We start from the raw sequence: 24,821 nt of genomic DNA, 5'->3' as shown, positions 1-24,821 counted from the left end.
GATAAGCAAAACAAGAGATTTAGTAAGTACACAAACGAATGATTTTAATGTTTTGAGATCATTAATTGAGCTTATAGATTGCTCGATCTGTATTTCTCGCTCGATCTACCATAACTTTTGTCTCAACTTTAGAAGTACTAAACTATACTTCATATGTTTCAAAAAAAAAAAAAAAAAAAAAAAAATAATAAAACTATGCTTCATAAATCATGTCATTGCATATTTAAGCACATGTGCAAAGCCAAGAAAGCGCTCTGCCATCTCCCCATTTTTTTGACACATTGCAAACAGAGCAATTTGCTCCTTATAATAAAGACCACAAGTCCACAACTGAAGGAAAATGATGGTTATCAAGAAGATTTTCATGTCAACAAAAACCATACATTTTGAAAATTGATTTGATGGATAACATTTGTGCCAACTCTGCCAAGTTACCTAATTGAATGAAATTTATCTCAAAGTCTTCAATATACAATAAAAGGCCCTACCATCGAAACTCCTCACAGGTCAACCCGGTTCAAGTTAGCAAACTGGATAAATTTTAGTGAGTGGAGGGAAGGTAAGACAATTTGAGAGAGTACTAGATAATGTAAATAGTTTTTGTTTAACGAAAGGTTATAAAACAATAACCTTCAGTATTCAAAAAGCACATTGTCATTTTTTGGAAGGTAACATATGAAACACAATGTCCAAAATAATTATGCCGTTATTAACTTTTGATTTATCAGTGGATTACCTCACGCACACAAATTAGAACTTGGATAAAAACTCCTTTTACCATTGATCTACGATATCAAACAGTAATACTAGTAGATAATATACTCCGTACCAACAATGTTTCTAAGGTAAATTTTGCTGGTTACAACTTTATGGTTGGCAATAATAAAGAAATATATTTCACTCTAATTCTCTATTTCCAATTACAACACCCTTTCTCACCCAAAAATTGAGGGGCAAAAAAAAAAAAAAAAAAAAAAAGAAAAAACCGCACGACAGTTCTTTTACAAGCTAAGTACTACAATATTACAGGAACCAACACCAATAATGCATCCTAAATGGAAAAAATGATAAAACAAAATCAAGAGGGGGAAAACTAAGCTGAAAGAAATCTCACCAAAGCACCTTGAAGAAAGAATTCTATCCCCGACGCCCCCCTCTTCCCTTTTTATATCCAATGATGTAGCTGACCACAAATAAGCTCATTCTCAATTCCGCCAGCCCTGGCATGATGGTGTTTAATATCACTTCTTTGTTCATTAGATGAATTGAGGCTTGGTTGTAAATCAATTGTACATGTATATTACGAAGAGATCATCTAAACACAATAGCTGCATCCTTTATCACAGCAAGCCGGCAAGAATAGCTCCAGGATCCGTCAATGCTGCCACGGGGCTAGTAGGCTGTGGAGGTGCTGGTGTAGTTGGCGCTCCTCGGGAAGTTGCTGGGATGGCAATTAATTGTTCCTTGACATATTCTTTCAGCCTGTAAAATAGTACCAGTGAGTAATCTGCCAGTTTTAAGTTACATGTTAATAATCTCATGCTACAAACATACTCGAAAGTCAGTGTGGGATCTCCAGTGGCAACTGTCATACGCAGCTGAGTTCTGTCGGCAGGATCAGTTTCTATCCTAATCTGTATATCATGGAAAAGGTGTCAATTGAATTACCAGAGAAGAAACTAAAGCTGACAAAGCTGTAAGTACCCTTAAGAATTAAAAAATTGGTACACAAGAGGGGCCTTGAATCTGGAACAGAATCAACGAATAACATAATAAGCACATGGAAATCATACCAAACATAGCATGGCCCTTGTATGTTCTGAATAATATGTTGCGCTTGCCACTAGATTATTAGGGTTTGGATCCTGAAACGCAAAACAAAATTAATAATAACACCCTATGGAAGACAGTTCAGCTAAAAAGAGAGTTTAGGAACTTACAAGTCCTGAACAAACCATCAAGTGATAGCTATTGAACAGATTTACCATCTCCATTAATGGCATAGGTCTAACACCTCTCACCTGTAACAGTATTCACCAAAAGGGTTAAAGCAGTAAATTCAAGAAAATCTCATCAAATTTGCAAAATAATCTTTGGTCTATACACAGTCATGCACAGCACCCCTAAAAAAAAAAATCCAGAATGATTCTGTGGGTGAGGGGGGCAGGGGGGCAAGAGAAGTGGTGGTGGGAGGGGCCTGTAGAATGTAGAAACAAATTACATCTGCTTGCCAAAGACCCAGTAACAGACAGCAAATGGTCATTTCTACAATTGTACAGGGATCATGTTATACAGAGTAACTCTTCTAGAGTAGTTATAAATAATGTTAACTTTTAGAGAATTTTCTATCAATATGCTCCAACCAAACAAGGGAAACAGCCCATTGGAAAGTCAGACTTCTAATGAAGCCCCCTATATAGTAACCATAAACAATGGCTTTACAGTTTTTAGAACCCATTGCATTACTATGCAGTGATTGCAAACTTTTTTGTCTGCTTTTCAGTTTCTATACTAGTAAATTAACTTGATCATAGTAATAAAATCATAGATAGAATGACAAACCACACACTTTTTTTTTTTTTTAAATCAGATATGTATCCTCTGTTTAAACACTACCATTAAATCAATTTAAATAGAATCTTCACTTCTAAAATAAATGAGATTCCAGGTATAATTAGATTGGATATATAATCATTATTGTCAGCAACCTAAACCTAGAAACTCAGCCCCCAAAAGTAAAATAATTTAACTGTTGGCTACATAAATATTCAGTAAAACCTTATCCATTTAATTTAGCTGAAATCAAGTACAGTTAAAGAAAAAAAAAGTACGGTTAAAGAATGGCAGGAAACAATAAAATAACATAAAAGAAAAACACTGTTTGAAAGCGCACCACTTCCTGGAGCTTCAAAGGTGGTCCTGAAAGTGACCGCCATTGAGGGAAAAATTCTTCTGCAGAGACAGGTATTGGCTGCATAAACTTGTTCAAGACAGCAGGAAGGCGGAGTTTCACATTCACCTGTGATTCAGGAGTGAATTATTACAAATTTGGATCTTCACAAACTATCGCATATTCCAAGACATATTGAATAGATATGAGTCAAGTAGATGTACCATGGAGGTTGCAAACTTGTATGAGAAGTCAAGAACAGCAACATCCCTACTTGGACGGAGATTCACAATTTCAAGTGGGCATTGCACCTACGAAACATAACAGCACAAAAGAACATATGTTTTTGGTTGTCAACAACTAGGTGCTAGATAATTATTGAGAATATAAAGACAAGAGAGGACAAATTCTGAAAGCAGCGAATTATAATTTAAGATCACCTGAGCCCGAGGAGGAATAGTCTCAGGTACCAGTGAAATGTCCATTTTCAGATGGGCAGGAGGCAAGATTACTGCTTGAACTGAATCAAGCGGAGCAGTATTCTTGTTTCCCAAGAAAAGGACCATGCGACCCTGATGGGCTCGCCAGTCTGCTTTAGTTCCAATCTGTTAAAAAGGAATATCGGTCAGCTTAAGTCTAGAGTCCTAATGATAATCCTTCCCACCACCCCCACCCCCCAACCCATTTTTGTTTTTGTTTTTTTTTAATATATATATATATATATATATATATATATATATATATATATATATATATATATATATATATATATATTATATATATATATATGTATATAAAGGGGCAATTGAACGTCAATAATGGAGAACTCAAGGGAGCTTTAGAACAAATTTCCAACCTGAATGTAAGGATCCTCGTATAATACGCCACTATCCTTGAGGCACAAGTTCAGATATCTTTCAGCAATACTTCCTATGGGCTGCATGAAAAAACATAGAAATAGGCAATCAGCTATCAAGGCTATAAAAGTTAGTGAAAAAGGTATATCTAAACCACAGAATAGAAGGCTCAGGATATCTTATTAGCAGAGTTGCTCAAAAAGCAATACTTCTAGGAACAGAGACAAGCTATGTTACTGCATTTAGAAAACGATTCAAAGAATGCAGTCCCCATAATCTATGTTATTTAGACCATGGGTAGGAATGTTAAGTATGGTACAAACCTAATTGTCAGGCATGTCAAAGCCCAAAGGTTTGGAAATGAGGAGACAGTTCTAAAAGTAGACATGGGTGTGGAGAAATGGCAGTTTTTTGAAGCATAATCTTGATTTTGAAAGACTTCTGTATGTAACTTTCACACACACACACACACGTGCGCACGCACACACTCACACGTGCACGCGCACTCGCACACTCACACACTCACACACATTGGGCAGATTTGTTTGCTAGTTTTGTTAATGGTATAATCTCAAGCCCATTAGTGACCATATATCACATTTTTCAGAAATCATTTCCACTCTTTTTACATATTGTATCCATGAAGTATCATGTAAGGACTCTGTAGCCTTGTGGGAGTGTCACTTTATATGATCTTTCACACTCTTTTTACATTTATCACTATGAAGAGTATGGATGAACACTATAGTATTGAATTGAATAAGGACTCTGTAACCTTGTGGGAGAGTCAAATGTCTGATAAGGATACAAAACCAAACAATAAGGTGGCTCAGGGACTACTCTTTACCAACATTTCCACACACAAAATAAACAAAGAAGAAATAGGATATATTAAAATTTAGGCAACATATAAAGGATATAAATTATGAAAAAAAAGTCTTTCAAAGTTGCAGTCCTTGCAGATAAACAAAGCCATATGCTGATTCTTACTTCCTCCGTCCCAAATTAGATGACACGTTTCTTTTATCATGTTTGCCAATGCAAAAATTCAATTGGAAAAGCCTATACCTTAATTGTAAAAAATACTAAAAATTGAATTTAATTAAGTACACATTGAAACAAATCTAAAAAGATTCCCACATGACTGTATATATATAAATCACACATATTAATCAAAGAAAAGTTAAAAAATAGTGTCAAAAGTCAAAACTCGTCATCTAATTCGGAATGAAGGAAGTATAAGATAAAGTGAATAATATTTTGTTTCACAATTGTTTAGAATTAAGCAGCATGCAGGGACCCGATACCTGAACAGTATTTATTTGCTCATTTACTGGTGTCAGTGCCAAAGCATCCACTTCAGTTGAAGAAGCTTCAGCTCCTGGCACCCCTTCTAGCTCTGATTGCCCGGATGCACCTGGAGGGCCCTCTATAGCAAGAGGGCCCAAAAGATCACCAAGAAGATCAGGAGATGGAGCAGCCTGTTGGGCATCCACTTCACTCAAAGTCCCATTCGATTGAGGTAGTGCACTTTGTGCACCTTGATGATCCTATTATTTAAAAGTTTCAACAGTGTTAAATCAAATATAGCTAAAAATAAGAGTATTTGAAGGCTAAAAGAAATGAGAAAAGCAAGCTTTCATTGGAACTTTCTAACCGTATCAGTGCTCATGCTAGGTACTTTTACAAGGGTAAGCGGTACTGCCGCAGGGGCTTCACTGGCAGGCTGTTGATCAGTAACGACAAGGGCATTTGACGTCTGCTGCTGCGCCCGCAATTTGATAGCACTTTGCTCAGCAGCGTCAATGTCAGCATCTTCAGCTTTTTTAATCAGAGCAGACTATGTATACACAGCCAATGTCAGCATCAAGATTGGATTCTCTCACAATAGGAAAAGTACTTTAATAGAACATTTACCGCAGAGCCAAAAAAAAAAAAAAAAATTGAAAAAAGCATGTACCTGTCGCTCAGGGAACTTGGGCATTTCAGCCATTATATCCACCAAAGAAGCTCCTTTCTTACTCAATGTGAGATACTCTACAGCACGTTGCTGTATTTCTGCATCAATGCAACTCTCATATCTGAAATAAAAAAAGAAAAGTCACAAACTCAAACTTTCTAGGAAATTTAAAGTTAACTGAAATTTAATTATTCAACCACTCACTTGCGGAACACTGCCCAAATCAAATTCTGTAATTCGGAATCTTGAGGTTGAGCGTGCGTTAAAATCTTAGCATATGTTGAAAGCAGTATAGGAATGGTGGAAGTTCTGAAAATATATCCTCCTTCAGCATTATGATACAAAGGCACATTGATTACAAATAAACATAAGAGAAAAAAAGGTTGAGTTTTCTTACGATACAGTAGGAAGCTTTTCATGAATAAGGCTAAAAAGTTCCTTGGGACTGCAACCAGGCCTTCTGGCCAAAAGGTGGCCAAACTCTCCAAGTATATATGCACTGACCTGACGCAAGAAGCCATAAGACATTAAGTACAATAAGTTCTCTTTTCAGCAAGAAGTTGTTCTTAAAAAAAGAAGGGAGTCAAGGAGAAAGGGGAATTAAAAATAGATGTCATTTACTCCTTTCATCCCCAATACTCAATCTTTCTTTAGCAGATGTCCCAAAAATAATCTTTTAGCACATCTCCTCTCTCTATCTCTCTTTAAGAATGTCAAGTGTCCTAATTGTCTAGATTTGGAATAATTTGACAATCACATGCTATGATTTACCTATATTATAGACTTAACATTTGTAACAAACCCTATATGCACATTTACGAGGGATTTCTTTCGCCTGTCAAAAATGTTTCAGAAGAAGTTCGTTCAGATAAGGTGACACAACTGCTACCCAACCTAGATAAGTTTGAATAATTATAAGACATAAAAGAAATAAAAGAGAGACAGTAACAGGCAAAATCCAAAAAGCAAATGTGTTAAAGAGGAGAAAGGAGCACAGCAGTAGTACTAGTAAAGTAGTAATAGTGAATACTCAAAGGATCAGAATCAGGAGAGAAAAGGAGTTTTTTTTTTACGGTAGATAAGTAAGCTTTAAATTAGAAAGGCGTACAGCAAAACTTTACTAAAAATTTCCCTGAAATACATAGCAAGAACTGATAGATCGTTCAAACTTCAAAGGTCAAACGACCCTAATTTCTACAAGCATTTCAGAAGCTGAACCTGTTGAGCTGCTTTTATAATTAGAATACTCTGTCAGTTGAAAATTGAAATAAAATGAACTATTGAGTTCTCCACAGTGCATACTTATCCAGAAAATACTTTCTATGTAACAATAACATCTTCAAGGAACAAAAACACCTCTCTTTATATTCACTTTTCTTCTATTTTAGTTGGCTGTCAGAAAACACACCTTAACCATTGTCTCGTGTATAGCAGGCTTGTCAAGATATTCCCGGGCCTTCACTGCTGCATATGACTAACAATATAGAATGTAAATAAAGTTAACTCTATTTCCATAGAAAATGATACCCAACCAAATGCAAACAGCAAAGTATATGTAATGCAGTGCTCACTTGCAAATCTTCATTGTTTGTAACAAATTGCACCACTCGGAACCATATGTCATCACTAACAAAATCACCTGCCTTATCAATCAACTGAAGGATCACATCCACATACCTGAATAAATTTCAAAAGAAAACAGAGACTTAAAATTTGACAGCATAACACTGAATCCAGCCAAACCTTAGGAATAGTAACGAAGCAAAGATACTGGATTGAATATGTATTGAATCACGACAGAGGAAAAACCTATATACACCATATACAACTACAGAAAATGAACCTTGTATATGTATTATATTCACACAGCATCATATCAATGACTGTGCTGAGTTAGAAACATCCAACATTCATTAATCTAGTCTAAATACAAAAGGTATGAGTGAATGACACACCATGGCCTTCAGCTAATTTAAAATCTCTCTAAATTTTATGTTAAAGGAAAAGGCAATCATCTAGTGTCATGGGGAAAAAAAAAAATACAAGAAGGCTACCTGAGTCGATTATCTGGCCCCAATTCAATAGGATTCATCAAAGAATTAGTTGTTTAAAATAGTAAAAGGAAAAAAGAATTTTAATTGCTTCTGCCAAAATCAAAGAAAAAGTACCCTCATGGTAATATACTAATATCAAAGGAGAAAGCATAAGTAAGCACTAAATAAAAGTGTACTCTAATTCTACATGACATCTTTTAATGATAATCCTTAACCAAGTTGCTTATACTTAGCAACAATCCAAAGAAACTATAAATTTCTGATTTATGATAAACAACCTCAGTTTACTTAAACTGCACCTTTCCCTTTTAGAGACTCATCCATCTAAAATCCCTATTATATTATTTATATAATGCTTTGTAACATCATTTAGACACAATAAAGAGAGGCCTAACCATGACAAGTCAGGCGCAAACTTCTCCGCAAGTATGGCAGCTTTCAGAGCCAATTCTTCCCGCATAGCAAATTCCGCTGTACTGAGATACTGATGAAGGAATTGTAACAAGCTTTAGAATGGTGTTTGAGCATGTGTTTTTGAGCAAGTTGGTGTTCAAGGTTGATGTTGGTTTATTGAATCAATATACATTAGCTAATGAGAACTGAATCAAAGGTATAAAAAATTATTCAAACCTCTAATAATTCCTCAACAATGTCCTTTGCATTTGAAACATCACACATTCCATACAGCAAATCAAGAGCACGCCTCCGTATGCTGGCAAGATAAACAATCTTATTAAGCACTTGAATAAGAAAACATGTCCTCGTGATGGTAGTTTAACACTGTTCGTTTATTTCTTTGGAGTACTTTTTATTTCTTGGGGAATACTGTCAATTGCTCAATTGTTTAGCCCCTTCCACCCACCCCACCCCACCCCACCCCCACCAAAAAAAAAAAAAAAAAAAGGCGAAGAAAGAAAATGCACATATAAGAATCACAACTATGTGACATGGTCCAAAGGTATAGGCTTCAAGCTTCATAGATGCATTTTAAGAGAAAGTGAATGCATATAAACTCTGAATTAACCAAGGAACATACAAATTATAGAATCAGATATCACAAGCCTGTACTATGACAAAGAAACAGCAGAGGTTGGATTAAAGTTCTTTTATAGTTTAATATGTTTTTCCATTTCATTGGCTATCATTATATAGATATAGCAGACTGCAAAGGTTAGCAAAGAAAATAACCAAATACCCCTAAGTTGATTTGACTGACGTCTTCCATCTGATTTAATTAAGAAATTATTACTTAAACTTCACAGCAGTGAAAGCAGGCAGTAACAATCAGATGAAAGCAAATTGGCAGCCAACCAATATTGCACACAACAGGAAAAGAGGTAAAGGGAGGAACAGAGAGGAGTAAATAAACTCATTGAAGCTCAACCTGATATCAGGATCCTTCAGTGAGGTAATGATCTGAGCTTGATGCCTTTTAATTATGTCTTGCACGTCTGTAACCATCAACATTCGGGTCATATTTTCCTACAACACAGCAATTCCAAGAATGATATGACGTTAGAAAAGCACAACGAGCTCACTTGGAGCTTGACTGGAGTCATCCTTAACAGTGTGTTTGGATAAAGAAAGGGGAAGGAAAAGAAGGGGAGGGAGGAGAAGAGGCGGGGAGGGAAAGGGAGGGGAGGGAAGAATGGTGAGTTTTCCTTCCAAATCTCTCCATTGTTGGAGGGATCAATTTCCTACAATTTAATCCCTCCATTTCTCTCTCTTCCAATTCCCTTCCTTCCTCATTTGTTACCCAAATGAAAGATAAACCATCTCTTCATTTCCCTTCCCTTCCCTCCATTTCATTCAATCCAATCACACCGTAAGAGTTTAAGTTCATACATAAAGAAAAGAATTACAAATTACAGGTCCCAGGACTTACCAAACCAAGGTATCGTATGTTTGGCTCACGAACAGCAATAAACTTCCCAAGCAGAGCAACACATTGCGACATCATTTCTTTCTCAGCATCAAGATGCATAACCTGTGATAGAGAAAAGTCAGAAAAGACAACGAAAAGAGAAGAATCAACTATTAATTCTCTACAGATAACAGTAATTTGATTTGTAACAGGTAACATATACTCCAAATTACAATATATGTTCACGTTGACCTTGTTACTTATTACTAAAAGTAAAGTTTCACAGACATCAAAGTTTCATACGGTAGGGTAAAGCCATACACCCTTTTTGGCTGTCATTAGTAAGTCAATCTTTGTGAGCTAAACACACAGACAGGTACTGGTAATAGAATCAAGTAATAGAAAAGCAAAGGTAACCTGAAATTCTGAATGCACTTTCCCACAGCTTTGACTATAATCTATGTAAGTAAAAAAGATGCTTACAAGGGCAAGGGCTTCAAAGAGAACAGCATGTGACGCATTGTTCTTGTTTACGTTTTTGACAACATCAGTCCCCATTAATATCCGTTGCAAAACCTACAAAAAGAAGATGTCAGATCGACCATATAAGAAATGGGCTCAAGCTCATCATTAGATACTAACCTCAAATAATGATCTCCGGGTATTTGGATCCTCTATAGTAGGAAAATATTGAAGGGCCCTCATAGCCTTAACCTGCACCAAGTTTAACAACAATTATCAACAGAAAAATTAGATACTTTTTTTTACAATTTCAAAGTGTATGCATAAATGTCTTTAAATATGTATTTAAAAAAAGTTGATACTGTGAAACTCGATATTGAGAAGAATTAAGTAATATCTCACATGAGTGCTCTTATATATATCAAGAGTGTGTGTATTCCATTTTCATTGGAATCTAAAAAGATTCTGAATTGGACTATCAATTAGAGGCAAAGGAGTAGAGCATAAAACAGGTCCCAAGGAAAAGGACTCCCTACAGAAAATTTAATCCTACCCCACAACGGCCAAAATGAACACACATCAATATTAAAAGAGCTAATCTTGTACTTGACAGCATATTACAACAGATCCAGTATCAAACATTGAGTAACATTAGCTACCAGAGACCTTTACTGGAAGAGAGTAAGCAAGAAGACTAAAGGCTAGATAAAGGAAGAGGAAAACAAAAGAGGAAGACAGAAAAGCAATAGCGCAGGCCGGAGGCTGAAGAGAGCGAGAAAACAACTGTCGCCAGTTAAAAACCCTGTCCCCTTGTTTTTATAGATTATACATTAAAAAAAAAAAAAGAACAAAAACGAAAAAGAAAGAAGACAAACCTGAACCCAGGGAGATGGGATGCCATAGTATGTGTACTCCTGTGGAACATCCTGGTTTCTAGCAAGTCTTTCCAAGATTTTGACACATTTGGGAACACAACTCCAGTATGCATCATAATTATTTGATACTAAAGCAACCAGCAGGCTCATAACAGCTGTCAGAACACCTAAATCACGTTCATCTAAAAGTTGTGCCATTCGGTCTGACCTGATAATATGATAACATAAGTGTTATAAACAAGCAATCAAAATAATAAATTAATCACGTTCCAATCTCCCAGCATCCCTAAGATTTAAAAAAAAAAAAAATTTAAAAGATTTCTACCCAAATCCACAAAGATGGAACAAAGGACAGATAGAAAGGAGGACAGGTAAAGAGGATACTGGGAAGAGGCATACCAGCCATCTACGTTTACAACATCTGGATTTTTCCTATACAACCGAAGGAGGCATAGAGCAGCTTTCTTCCTCACAAGGGGCCTGCAACTGCTTGACATCTTAAGAGAAACTAACAGTCAAAACAAGAATTTTGGAACACCACCAAGCTGAAAATGCAGAAATTTTAATTGCATTTTACCAGTAGTTTCTGCACATCAGGTGCCAAAGATTCTGCAAATTCCCTGCCACCAATATTCCCAACCTGAATAGAAACAACAGAAATCAACATTGACAAAAAAATGAAAAGACAACTCAGAGATTCAGCAATCTGATTTAGCTTTATAAAACTCCTTGGATATTCTACCTTTTTTATGACCTAAATTCCAAATCTGATCCAGTTCACAAAATTGACAAAACTGGATATATACATCAGAATAAGAATCCACTTGCAAGGACAAGTTCTATGATAAAATTACTACGTCACAGAGATATTGTCCACGTTGACATGTACAAATATTGCAGACTACATATGTGTGGGTATCAACCAGTAGCATATTAGCATAGGGAGAATAGGGAAATTGATTAAAAACATACAATTATTCAACAGAGAGTCCAACAAATTGGAGCAAAATAAAAATAGAAAGGCCGCAGATATCTTTGGGGCAGAGGGAGCAGCTTCCAACCCACATCCACACCCACTCAACTTTTTCTCTTTCTTTTCTCCATCTTTGATCTATGAACTCTCTTCTGATGTTATCTTATCTATGTACTGGTATGTACTTGGGCAATTCGGTAAAATTATGAAACTTGTGGTAAAGTTTATGTGCAAAAGACTACCAAAATCATCATTAAAAACATTGAGTGCTAAGCGTGTAAAGCCTTGTTCTCTTCACCTTACAAATATACTATTCAGTAAAAATTAATTAACTGTAGAGAGCGATTATATTAGTAAAGCAATTAGAAATAAGTTTTATTCAATAAAAATAAGTAAAGTTCAGCTAAAGTAGTTTAAGTTAAGTAAATATCAGGTAAAGAGTTCAAATAAAAAAAAAAATTAAAATAAAATATAGATTCCACTTAATAATTTGAGAAGAGAACAACTGTATTTAATGCACTTTGGGATAGTGGAAAAAGTAAATAATTGTGCATTTAATACACTTAGGGATAGAGGAAACCATAAATAATGGTGCATTTAAAACTAAAATAATAAGAATTTAAAATAAATAAGGCTATTTCGGTCCAAAAATTTGCTAATAGTAAGAAAATTCCTACTCCTTCCGTTTTTTATAAGTGCATTGGTTTAACCGGCAAGTATTTTAAGAAGGTAAATTGAATGGAGTAGAACATTAAGAAGGGTTTGATGGGAATTAACATTAATTAGAAAAGATATAGTGGGGTAATAGTTTATTAAAATCTAAGGGATGTGAGAGGAGAGACATGATTAAAAAAAAAAAAAAGTGGGACCACGTGAGGAGAAAGATATATAAAAAATAATAAGAGAAGATGTCCAACAAAGGAAGTGATGCACTTAAAAAAAACTGTCAATTTAGAAAAGTGATGCACTAAAAAAACAGTGAGTGATAGAATTTTTTTCCTAATAGGGAATACAAGAGGAACAAAAGAAACAGAGGGTGTACCTGGTTTTATGGTTGTGCCTTTAGTTTTACTCACTTTACCTCACTCTAGTTTGGCAAACTCCCTTTACCATCTTACCCCTCCTACCTCCCGGTATTTACAAATTTTCATACACTCTCTCTTACTCTATTCACCTTTTCCTTACAAGTTACACCCACCCACATAATTTCACTTTTTCTCATACTAATCTTATCTCCATCAACCTATATACAACACTCTTATACACACTAATCTTTTCTGTTAGGTTTTTGAAATTTGGTTAAATCACTATTTGAGTAACTACTGTTTAACCTTTTTTTTTTTTTCTGTTTTTTTTTTTCAAAAACAATTTGCTATACAAATGAGGATTATAATTTGGAATGGACTAGGGATTTGATTAAAAATTTAATCAAATCAAATGAGAAATGGTAAAGGGCAGCCATAATAAAGACAGAATATTCTAGGGTTATATCATTTTTCCATCAAGGAGTAGCTATGAGATCAATGCCTCCATTCGAAGGCTTAGTTACCAGGTTATGCGCAAATAGAAAATAAAAAACTAATTTACATTTAAACAAGTAATTGTTCAATATAACTTATAATCATTATAAAGCAAAATAATCGTGATATGCTACATACAATCAATTAGATACCAAAAACCATTGATAGATGATGGACTTGTCGAATCTACTTTTCAGGGTCCAATCTACAATTAGATTCCTCGACCAAACACCCTCATGGAAGAATTTATAGTCTAATCCTAGGAAGCAGTTTGGCATTACTCGTATAACAATTAATTTATTATTTGAAACATGATGCAAGAGTGCAGATAAAAGATGTATCCACTGCAGACAGAAGCCCTAGCATTCTGTTGAAGACTAGTAGTGAGCCCAAATTGGAACCCTTAACAGAAAGCCAATAAAATTGTAAATTATGGCAAAATAATAAATTAAATACTGCAAGCTAAGCAACATACCAAGGTCAAGGCAAGACACTGGAATGTTTCATTGCGTCCAATGATATCATTGCGTACGGTATTGATAGCTAGCCGTAAGAAATCATGATTCTCATTGAGTAAAGATGATGTCACAATATAACCAACCTGCAGCCATAAAGAACCAGATCAGTCATCAACAAAAGTGGCTCAAAGAATCAGCAGTTTATTGTGGAAAGCATACAAATAATGTGGTTAGCTTGAAACCAAATCATACACGGGCATTAATGAGTGAGGCTATAAAGCTATACCCTACAATATCCAACAGAAGACATAAAAATGATACAAACAATGCAACATGCTTAATCGAACACAAATATAATTATTATTTAGTTCCTCCAAATAAACCATGAATGAAAGCCAATAATTTTATCAGACTGAACGAATACACAATATATTAAATCTAGTGCCTTTGTGCAGGCTGCACAAAGTATACAAGAAGGAAGAAAGAGAAGACAAGATTACCTGCTTTTCTGGATATTTTGGTGCAGATATCAGAGAAACAGCTTCCATATGACCAAAATCAACATCATAACCAAGCATATAAATGTAAAGCATTTTCCAAACATATTTCTTCTTCTCATAAGGAGATATAACCTGTCAAAGCAAAAATATTATGAGATTAAAACAACTACCTACAAATTTAAAAAAGGTGGTAGCTCAAATTTAGAAATGTCACACGCTTAAGGATAAAAGTTCATATGAATAGGTTGTGAACTGAAAGTTTCTTTAGCATGAGCAGAACAAAAGAGCAGGGTGGTTGATGAAAAATTAACGTCATCAAATAAAGAAACTAGGGTGGGAAACGGAATCATTTTGACCCAAAAGATGCCGCCTCATTTGCAAAACACTTTTCAAACTATTGATAATATGATATGATGTGCTTGATTCATCAGTCTGATGACTGACAGCAACTAGGAAGCAAGGGTGGAGCTACATCGTATAATATGAGATCAAGTGAACCCAATTGGTTGTTGATAATGACCCAAATTCTTATTTGAATCTCATCAAATAATACTTCCTCTGTTCCCTTAATATTGCAACATGCTGACTACACTTTCCAACACAACTTTAACCAATGATGTACTTCCTCTGTTTTTTAATAGTTGCAACACACCTTTTATCACGCTTTTCGAGGAGGTGATTAGACTAGGTAAACGAATTAATTAAGCTATGAAATTTTAACCGTAGCAACTTATCCCTTTCTTCTTATCGGTGGTAAAAATTTGCGATTTAATTTATCCGTTTATCTAGTCTAATATCTCCCTTAAAATGCGTGTCAAAGAAATGTGTTGCAAATAAATAAAAGCGGAAGAAGTATATATTAAGGCGAATCTAACAAGATCTCACCAGGCTATATATTTCCATATGTATAAATCACAATTGATGGTCAAAGGAGAGTGGGTGAATAGTGTAAAGTCCAGCTATTAGACAAAATTGAACTCCATTTAAATCAACCTTTTAAAACTTTGTGACAAGGGATGCACTTTAACGAAAAAAATAACATAGAATAAAACCAAAGAGAGTAAAATTTAGAACATGGACGCGTACATCATCTTTAAATCTTTCAAAGAATTATATGTATGAGAAACTATTAAATTGAAAAGTTTAAACAATGGCCGTCACCTGAGAACAAAACGTCAATACACAAGTATCAACCATTGCATTTTATTTACCTGGCCCCGCGAACAAAAGCCCCAAAAATTGTCTTCTTGATATGATGGAAAATACTTTTAATTTGTAGCTCTAAGATCTTTTCATTAAACCTAGATTTGGAAAATTAGGTCAATTAAATGCTAGATACAAGTCTTCATGCCTCCCCACCCCTATATGAGTGCTAACCCGACCCGTATTTTGCCAGATTGGTGTTAGATCATAGCCACATGTACAGTGGCCAAATGTTGTGTCCAATTAACATAGGTCTGAATTTAGTGGCAATCCTAGATGTGCCACGGTCAGCAAGGCAGCAGCATACAGCAACTATGGCATAAAGTGAGTGCATGTAAACACAAAGAGGCAATACAATTAGATAATTATAGGGCTGATTCACAAAATAAAATTGAAAGAAAAGTAGGGATTATGCAGAACATAGATAAAAAGGAAGAGACTTGGGTGGTAGGAAGTCAAATCTATGGGTCCAAGTAGAGATACAAGGATGAAGAAAATAAGAGTAAGTTTAGTAAATCACAAAACTTGTACATTTTGACTTTGTGGTCTTAGATATGTCTTTGACCCTATAGGTTATAAAAGAAAAATCCGCATGGATGATACCATATATAAAAAGAGGATTTCCAGAGCCTATTTTTTTCTTCATTACCACTATATGGTCTTTGAATTCTTCTTTGTTGAATCAGGAAGCTTGCATTTGGCATAAAACCAATAAAGCATGAGTTTGACAAAAGGGCTCACCTTGGTACATTTTAGGGAAGTATATCCAATTGAACTACTCCATCCATCCCAGAATTTAAGTTCACACTCTCTCTCAATTTTTCAATTTTTCATTGAAGTATTTAACAGATATTTAATCTACTTGACAATCCCAACAGTGAACCACTATGGAACATAGGATATAACAAACTAAAAACTAATAGTAGCCAACTAGCCACAACCTAAAACAAAATTGACACAACAGAGCCTCATGGTTATGTGGGTTATACTCATTTTCAACAAATATTTGTGGTCTATATGCAAACAACAACGGATAACCATCAATTGTATAATGTCCAAACACCACATGTTTACAAAAAGTTGCACAATTTACTTTCAAAACCCCTTAGGGGGCGTTTGGCTCACAAAGTGGTATGACTTTGAAAATAGGAATGAAATCAAAGAGGTATGAGGGTTGGAACTTGATTCATATACCTTGTGTTTAGATGTCGGATTTTTTATTTATTTTTTATTTGACATCTAGAAGTTTGGTATGAGCCACACCCACCTCCTTTCATGGTTTCTGAAGCCCATACTTTGTGGTTTTGAGGTATGAGTTTAGAAAATGAAATTTTCTTAAACAAACATTAGGTATAGGTTTTACTCATTCCAAACTCATACCTCATACCTAATATCAAATCAAATGCCCCCTAAATGTTTGCTCAAAAACTCCTTGAAGTAATTTAGGAAATCACAATCAATGCAAACTACTAGAATTCACAAATACTAAACTTAGTAGCTAGCAATGATAGGAAATAAGATCATAAATAAAATAAAACTATGTTGACAGTCGGAACTCAAAAGAATAAAAGGACAATACCAAAAAGAAAATGAATGTAAAACACTTAAGAATTGATAAAAGGGCCAAGTATACAACAAACCGAGGCGAATAGGAATATGAAAAACAAAGAAAGCAACGCTAGCATAGAATTAGTCATTTGCATAGCCTTTGATGAAATTAATTATGATGAGAAAGTGGCTCTAAATGCTATTGTTGGCTTTGCTGCACTATAAAGAGCATATGGAGAATTAGAAACAACTAGCTTTGAAAACAATCTGCCATGAGGCCTGAGATTCTTGTAAAGCACATTCAATATATCATTACTTGGAATATATTATTTTACAAAAAATTAGTTCTTTGATAGAAAGAAAGGTAAATAGTAGGATAAAGAGTGGTTCTTGCAATTGTAAAGAAGATGAAACTTAGCATGTTTTGCCTTGACAAGGCCTGCTAATTGGGTAGCATGAGTGTTGGTGGGGGGACCTTCCTAGAATGTTAGTTAACCACTCTAATTTGCTTTAGGTTGTAAAAAAGGCTTGGATTAAGCGCTTGCAAAATATTTCATCCATTCCCCTAATATTGTAACAATTACCATTTTAAAAAGTTTCACTAACATTGCAACATTTCCCTATTTGCACATGCTTTCTCTTTATCTATCTCCTCATCACAAGAGCCTCTTAATTCTTTCTATCTCTCTCCTTGTCTTAAATATGTGCCTTCTCTCCATGTTGCAATATCAGGGGAACCGAGAAAGTAATTAATTGCTTACCAAACAAATGATGACACAACTACATTGTTTGGTGGATGAAAAGGATAATACCCTGAAAATTTCTCATGTTACTTAAAACCCTGTCTACAACACTGTACAGCCACCTAAATAAAGAAGATCATCTTAAGCACCAGAATCCCATTATGATATAGATTCTATCCATCAATTTTCCAAAATCAGGTTCAAAAAGGGGGGCCTAATGCTTCCCTTAAAAGCAGAGAGATTGACAACTACCATAAGATAACTTGACCCTTTTGGCCCTTCAAAGACACCATTCACAGTCAAAAATTAGATTTCATTAATGGCCACCCAAAGACAGATGATCATCTTAACCACTAGAATCCTCTTGTGATACATCTCCTATCCATCGAATCCTCAAAATCTACTCCAAAATGGGGAGAAAACAAAAAACCCTAAGAAATTTGATAGATTGATTGCTGGAAATAACAAAAGACACTGTCTTTACATCAGAATAAACCATAGTACCATACTAATAACAGATATGACTTTCACCCCAACTCCCAAGTCACATGATGGATCCATCTTTGCACTATTTATTCAGTCATTCCTAACTTTTTCACAACTGATTGTTGTTTGGCAAAATACAAATGCCAATCTGCCAAAACTAAAGGTTAACGACAAAGATTCAGCAATTAGATCTTAACTGGTAAGATTAGATCTTCAGTATCCCACAAGATTCTCCCCACATTTCTGAATTCACATTCTCTCAATTAGATCTTAACTGGTAGAAATTAAAAATGCACCATGAAATTCAGCAATTTTGCATTTTAGCATATGCTGCCAGCATGAGGGTGGAGTTTAATAGGCCTAGTCCTTACCTAGAATATATTGGATGAAGATGAAGCTACAGACTCACTTTTCTGTCTGCCACTCTTTAAGTTCACAAAACAGCTCGGGAGTTCATCTCATAATGTAAACCCTAAAATTAAGTTAATTTTTGGTGTCTCAAAGCATGTATCTGAAATCTAAGGGCATGTAATCCCTCTGTTTGAGATTTATTTTTCAATGTAAGTTTGTAATAAAAACATCAAAAAAATTATACATTTACCATAATTTACATATACCCATTATAATAGTTATCTCCTTCTCTACATCTCCCAACAAAGTATGTTTGAAAATCTACCATAATCTTTTTCTATCTATATCTTTAAAAATTAAACATCGTTCCAGACATTCCAAAAAGTATGCACGAGGTTTAATTTTTAAACGGAGGGAATGTGCAATACATACATACACTACATGAATTCACAAATGCCATCATCAAAACACTAAAGTACTAAACCTTAAGTGTTTATAAAGCTCAATTTCCCCCTCCCCACCTTGCTGGTCACAATTTCGATTAGCTAAAAAGTAATTAAGTGATCTAATGCCCGAATAACAGCAGCACAGCTTGAAAAGTACCAAAATCTAAGGATACCAACTCTAAACATTCTAGTTTTCCCAAACATTTCCATTGTTCAGGCATCACTAAGAATAAGAGCAATCAAGATCAAGCATTCAGGCATCAGTGCCGACTTCCGCCTCCACAAAATCGACAATTCACTATTCTACAATTAAAAATTCCCCAAATTGAGCTCAAATTTGAATAATTTACACCAAATTGAACAGCATTACACATCAAAATCACTTAACTAACTACCTACAATCTCAAATAATATCAAAAACAATAACAAATTAAAAAAATAAAAACCCTAACCTTATCATTTTTAAATTTGGTACGAATATTGCCGAGCTCCTTATCGATCCTAAGACGCTCTTGCTCTTTATTCTGGCAATTACGAATGTCGCTAATGAAGACAGACAGACCTCTCATGCCGGAAAGCGCCATGGAAGCTCAGATCCAAGGAATAGATAGAAAAATGGCGGAAACCTAATCTGCGAATTGTCGACGCCTTTTCTCTCTCCTCAAGAGAGATCGGAGTGGAGTGTAATGGAGGAGAGAGAAAATGGAGGATCGTAGGAGATGGAATTGCAGTGAAGAAGGAACAACAATGGAGGTTTGAAGAAGGAGATGACAATGGAGGACTGTGATCTAGAGAGAGAAAGGGGGAGGAGAGAGAAAATTTGGAAATTTTGGGAAAAAATGGGCCGTCGGACAGAGAAGAGAAGAGAAGAGTATGAGCCTAGGAGGAGACTTTTTTATTTTTACTTTTTTAAAACTTTTGCCAAATCCCAATAGTTCCAACTTGGCATCATTTCATTGATTTTTTTTACCATGTCCATGATTTCAAAAAAAAAAAAAAAAAATTGTTAGGTGAAAGTTAGGGCCTGTTCTGATTGACTGAAATCAACTGAACTAAACTGAACTGAACTGAGCTGAAATGAACTGAGCTGAACTGAACTTATTAATTAGTGATTTTTAACTACGGATTAGTGGTCTTTGATTATATATTACTATACCTATGTGTATATACAAATGTACTATTTCATATGACATAATTATAAATTTATGGAAAATATATTAAAAACTTGAAACCTCTAAATATTTTAAACACATATACTATTTAATTTTAAAATAAAATAGTATTATGACAAAAGAATACAAAACACTTACATGTAGCAGAAAAGCAGCTATGGATATTGTCCGACAAGAAATAACTGATCAGATATGGGAGTCAGTTCAGAGGAATGCCGAGGTAATGGAGGAGCTTGGTGGACAAGAAGAAGACGAAGAACTAACTGACTATGAAAATTAGTTTAAGTTGTGTAGTACTCTAATTTTCTCAATAAGATTAACAATAGAAATGTGTATCAAAAAAATAGAACCATTTGAACAATGAATTGTATCGATATTATTATTATTATTATATTATTATTATTAATTATTGTTATTATTATTATTATAATTAATTATTGATTATTATTATTAGTATTATTATTATTATTATTATTATTTATTCATGATTATTATTATTATTTATTGATAATAATAATAATTATTATTATTATTATTATTATTTGTTGCGTCGTTGTAATAAGAGGTTAAAAGAATGAAATTTGGCTTTATATCATTAGCAATATCATTAGACATAAGAGCTGAACTGAACTGAACTGAACTGAACTGAACTAAACTGAGCTGAACTGAACTGAACTGAACTGAACTGAATTTCAACGGAAGAGAACAGCCCCTTATTGATTAATAAATAAATCAAATACAAGAATTAGTTAAAAAAAAATACTCATCCACTTCAACTTAATTTAAGCAGAAATTTTTTCCAAAAAAATGGAACAAGAAATTATAACTACAGATAGTTATGAATGTAGGAATTCATATTTAATCAACGGTGAGCTGTAGATCAAGTCTTGTATTAATAGTTTTTATTGTCACTGGGAATAACAGTGACACAGTGGCCTTGATGTTTTAAGGGGGTGATTATTGGATAGTGGCAAATGGATTACACTATTCACACAACATGTTTTGACTCGCTTTTGTAGTTTATAGATACGATAAAACATATTCATGTGAGATTTTGTTTGAATCGGTTCAATGTATATTTTATTAATATCCACTTTTTATAGTTTTACAATGTTGATAATTAGAGATATTGATCGTTAAACACATGCATTGGCAAGCGTGAAAATACAAACGTGTCAACTAAAAAAAAAACAGAGGAAGTATATATATGTGATAGGGCGAAGGTAAAATAAGAATGTGAAGTGGCATGTGCATGAATGAGTGAGTGTTTTTTTTTTGGGTGCAAAAAGAACACGAAAGAAAACAAAAACAAATTACTACTAGTTAATTCTAGCCACCCTTCGCGGAGTCGCTACACCTCTTAGATCCTCTAATAAACGGTTTGAAGATCTTTCGGGATCGTCTCAAAGATAATCAAAGAATGCTCTATGGTTACTCCATAGTTAGCCAACCAGTCAGCTACCCTATTAGATTCCCTGTAGCAATGTTCGATTGTAATTTCCCATCCTTGTCTAGCAACTAGGGCTTTATACATTCAGAGAATGTGAATATATGGAGAGTTAGATTGAATAGGATCCTCTAACATGTGAACTACTACTTCCGAGTCTACTCGAACTTGCACTCTACGATGTCCAGCATTCCAAGTAATTACTAGGCCTCTCATCACCACCAACAGCTCCGCTCTAGTACACTTACAAACACCACACTTGAGGGAAAAATTGTGTTTGAGTGGGATTTCCGGGAGGGGGGAGGATTTGGGATTTGTGGTTGATGGTGATGGCTTTTGTTGTTGGGAGGACTTTTAGAGTGATTAGAACAATGTGGTGGTAGGAAGGGCTAAGACTGAGAGGGAGGTAGGAGAAAATATAGTTTGATATCCTCTATTAATAAAAGTTGTTAATATTAGGAATAATTTTGTAAATTCACAACCAATATCCCCTTTCTCTCTCCTCTATCTACACTACCATACCTTTCTCTCTACTATATCTACACTACCGCAGGCCATCACCGTCACCACTCACCACATAACGACCATAGCCACCACCCGTGCGACCACTACACAATCACTAGAACCACCGCTCGACCACCACATGTCCATTAACACCATCGCGCGACCACTGCACGACCTTTAGAGCCACCCATCATTCGCACCACGTCACGATAGTAAGCACCGCCGCACAGCTAATACCATTTCACAAGCAAATTTTTTTTCCTTAAGGGGTTAATATGGGCTCACTTTACAGCTTTGCAATTAGGGTGTCTTTTATTTGGCCGACCGACCAATTTATAGTTGCCAAGGTGGTTCATTGCCGGCATAGCCATGGGAGGGGGTGAGAGAGAAGGAAATTTTGGTGGTGGTGGAGGAAGAAGACTAGGAAAAATTGGTGATATTAACATAGTTTGTTAATATAGGATATCAATTAGGTTTGCCTCGAGAGGTAGGGAATGAGGAAAGTTAACATTTTATTGAATAGATTTTGAAATTACATTTTTAATTAAAGTTATGTACTACGTATAATATATGGAGTAATTTATAGCTTAAAATATTCATAAATATCATTTCAATTAGAAGTCAATAAGAAAATTCTCATTGGTAGACTTATATATATTTTTTTTTTACTTTTTTCATTGGTTGAAAAAAAAATGATCGATAGAACTTTACTTTTGACATTTACGTGCTGACATTAGTGAAATTTTTCTTGAATCTAAGGTTAGTTAACCATGATTAAGCTATTTACTCTCATCCTCATCCTACACCTTTCCTCAAAACATAAAATTTCCACCACTATTAGCAATAACAAACTTTCACTTTCTCTTATCAATTAAATCTCCACCTTATCTTCTCCTTTAACCTCTTCTTTCTCCATCCCCTCCCCAGACTTGCCACCATCATGGTCGCTACTACTAGATTGCTTAGCTTGTCACTTGTCAGCCATAGCCATAGCCATAGCCATTGCCATTGCCCCTGTCCAACTAAAGTCGAACGTTAAACATTTTAATTAGAAATTGGTTTTAAAAAAATTAAGAAATCAAATTGGGCTTAATATTGGTTGAATTGTGTCGTGTGTCGACCTTCTTTGTTGCCATGTCAGTCATTGATCCTATTTGGTAATTAGCTGGTAGCTGATTAATAGTTAGTTATATTAACTAGTTTGACTAGTTGGTTACATTAGTTTGTTTGACTAGCTATTTGTAAATAGTTGCTTGTGATGTAGAAGTCTTTAATAGATATGAGTAGCTGTTAGTTGTTTGTGTTTAACAAGCTAAAAGTTTTCCAAAAGCTTTTTACCAAACAAGGCCATCATCAAGTGGTCCCTGGTAGTTTTTGCAAATTAATTATTTTGTTTAAAGAATTAAGTATCATTTGTAACTTAATTAGTAATTTGATTGATTTTTTATTTTAGACTATGATTTTTTCTTTCTAAGGGCTTGTTTGGCTTTGTTTTTTGTTTTTAGTTTTCAGTTTTTTTAAAAACAAAAAAAAAAGAAACAAGAAAAAGGTGTTTCCAATTATTTGTTGTCAGTTTTTTAAATTATCATAAGTTAATAAGTTTGACTAATTTTTTATTTATTATATGACATGTATCATATGACTTTAAAATGCAAAAAACATAAAACCATAGTGATGCCAAACGAAAGATTTTAGTTTTAATTAAGATTGTAGTGTCGGGATAGGGTGATATTAATAGCAGTGGGCTGAGGCACACCTATCTAATTAAAACATTTTACACTCTTACTTGTGTATCATTAAAAATTTCAAGTGCATTTTTTCATCTAAACTTAACTCCTTAGACTTGATTAGACTTGCACCTCATTAATACTCATAAGTATACATTGTTTTATCATATGTGTTATAGGTTTAAATCATCTGTCCCACTTTTTATGCCCTGTTTGTGTTTCACTTAATTCGATTGGTTGTCAAATTTACAGGGATCTACTTTTCAAAATCTAATAGACAAAAAAAAAAAATTATGACAACCAATCAATATGAGTAAAACACAAATGGAACATGAAAAGTGGGATAGAGGATTTTTCTGTTCCTATTTTATTTGCCTAATTTGACTTTTTATAGTCTCCAAAACGCGTCTTAAAATGTATATAACTCCATTTTCATGAGACGAATCTAACAAGACCACACATGATTATATTATCTCTTACTATTGATTAGTGAAAATTTATGATCAAAGTTTTTAAAGTTTGTCCCATTTACTTGCAATGGGGCAAAAAAATGGAAACAGAAGGATTAATATGTTATTGAAATTTAAAGCACTCATCTCATGTATTTAAAAGTAATGTAATAAGTAGAGGTGTCAATTCAGGTGTTCGAGTCGGGATTAGTGTGGTTGGATTGAGTCAGGTCTAATTTCAAACTTGAGTTATGCTAAATTATTGGTGTCTATATAAGTTAAAATTTGAATCGGATAATTTTCGAGTCGGTTTCGAATCATGTTGATTGGGT

General features: G+C 34.5%; 1 protein-coding gene across 1 annotated transcript; it reads right to left on the bottom strand.

Moving 5' to 3' along the window:
* Positions 1 to 786: 786 nt before the first annotated feature.
* On the bottom strand, positions 787 to 20,051 carry LOC145619049 (AP-2 complex subunit alpha-1-like). The gene is made up of 27 exons (XM_081673646.1): positions 19,643 to 20,051; positions 14,414 to 14,545; positions 13,931 to 14,056; positions 11,540 to 11,602; positions 11,362 to 11,459; positions 10,963 to 11,170; positions 10,268 to 10,339; positions 10,109 to 10,201; positions 9,647 to 9,748; positions 9,146 to 9,243; positions 8,392 to 8,473; positions 8,157 to 8,245; positions 7,279 to 7,384; positions 7,116 to 7,181; positions 6,105 to 6,211; positions 5,912 to 6,016; positions 5,708 to 5,828; positions 5,405 to 5,587; positions 5,055 to 5,297; positions 3,747 to 3,827; positions 3,331 to 3,495; positions 3,115 to 3,201; positions 2,894 to 3,019; positions 1,941 to 2,021; positions 1,794 to 1,865; positions 1,555 to 1,634; positions 787 to 1,482 (listed from the first exon to the last, which is right to left on the bottom strand). Exons 1-27 carry the CDS (start codon positions 19,772 to 19,774, stop codon positions 1,341 to 1,343), a joined length of 3,060 nt encoding a protein of 1,019 aa, XP_081529772.1. The 5' UTR covers positions 19,775 to 20,051; the 3' UTR covers positions 787 to 1,340.
* Between the last annotated feature and the right edge of the window lie 4,770 nt (positions 20,052 to 24,821).

Source organism: Chenopodium album, chromosome 27, assembly GCF_948465745.1.
Source record: "Chenopodium album chromosome 27, dcCheAlbu1.1, whole genome shotgun sequence".
Lineage (NCBI taxonomy): Eukaryota > Viridiplantae > Streptophyta > Magnoliopsida > Caryophyllales > Amaranthaceae > Chenopodium > Chenopodium album.
Note: the sequence above shows the minus strand (reverse complement) of the source record. Positions and strands in the feature narration are given on the sequence as shown.

Excerpts from the sequence above, each read along its gene's own strand:
- LOC145619049 (XM_081673646.1), bottom strand. The coding sequence starts at position 19,774 with ATGGCGCTTTCCGGCATGAGAGGTCTGTCTGTCTTCATTAGCGACATT. Across the intron at positions 3,828-5,054 it reads AGCAAATAAATACTGTTCAG|CCCATAGGAAGTATTGCTGA; the intron begins GTATCGGGTCCC and ends TTTTTCATGCAG. Across the intron at positions 1,866-1,940 it reads TGATGGTTTGTTCAGGACTT|GATCCAAACCCTAATAATCT; the intron begins GTAAGTTCCTAA and ends TTTGCGTTTCAG.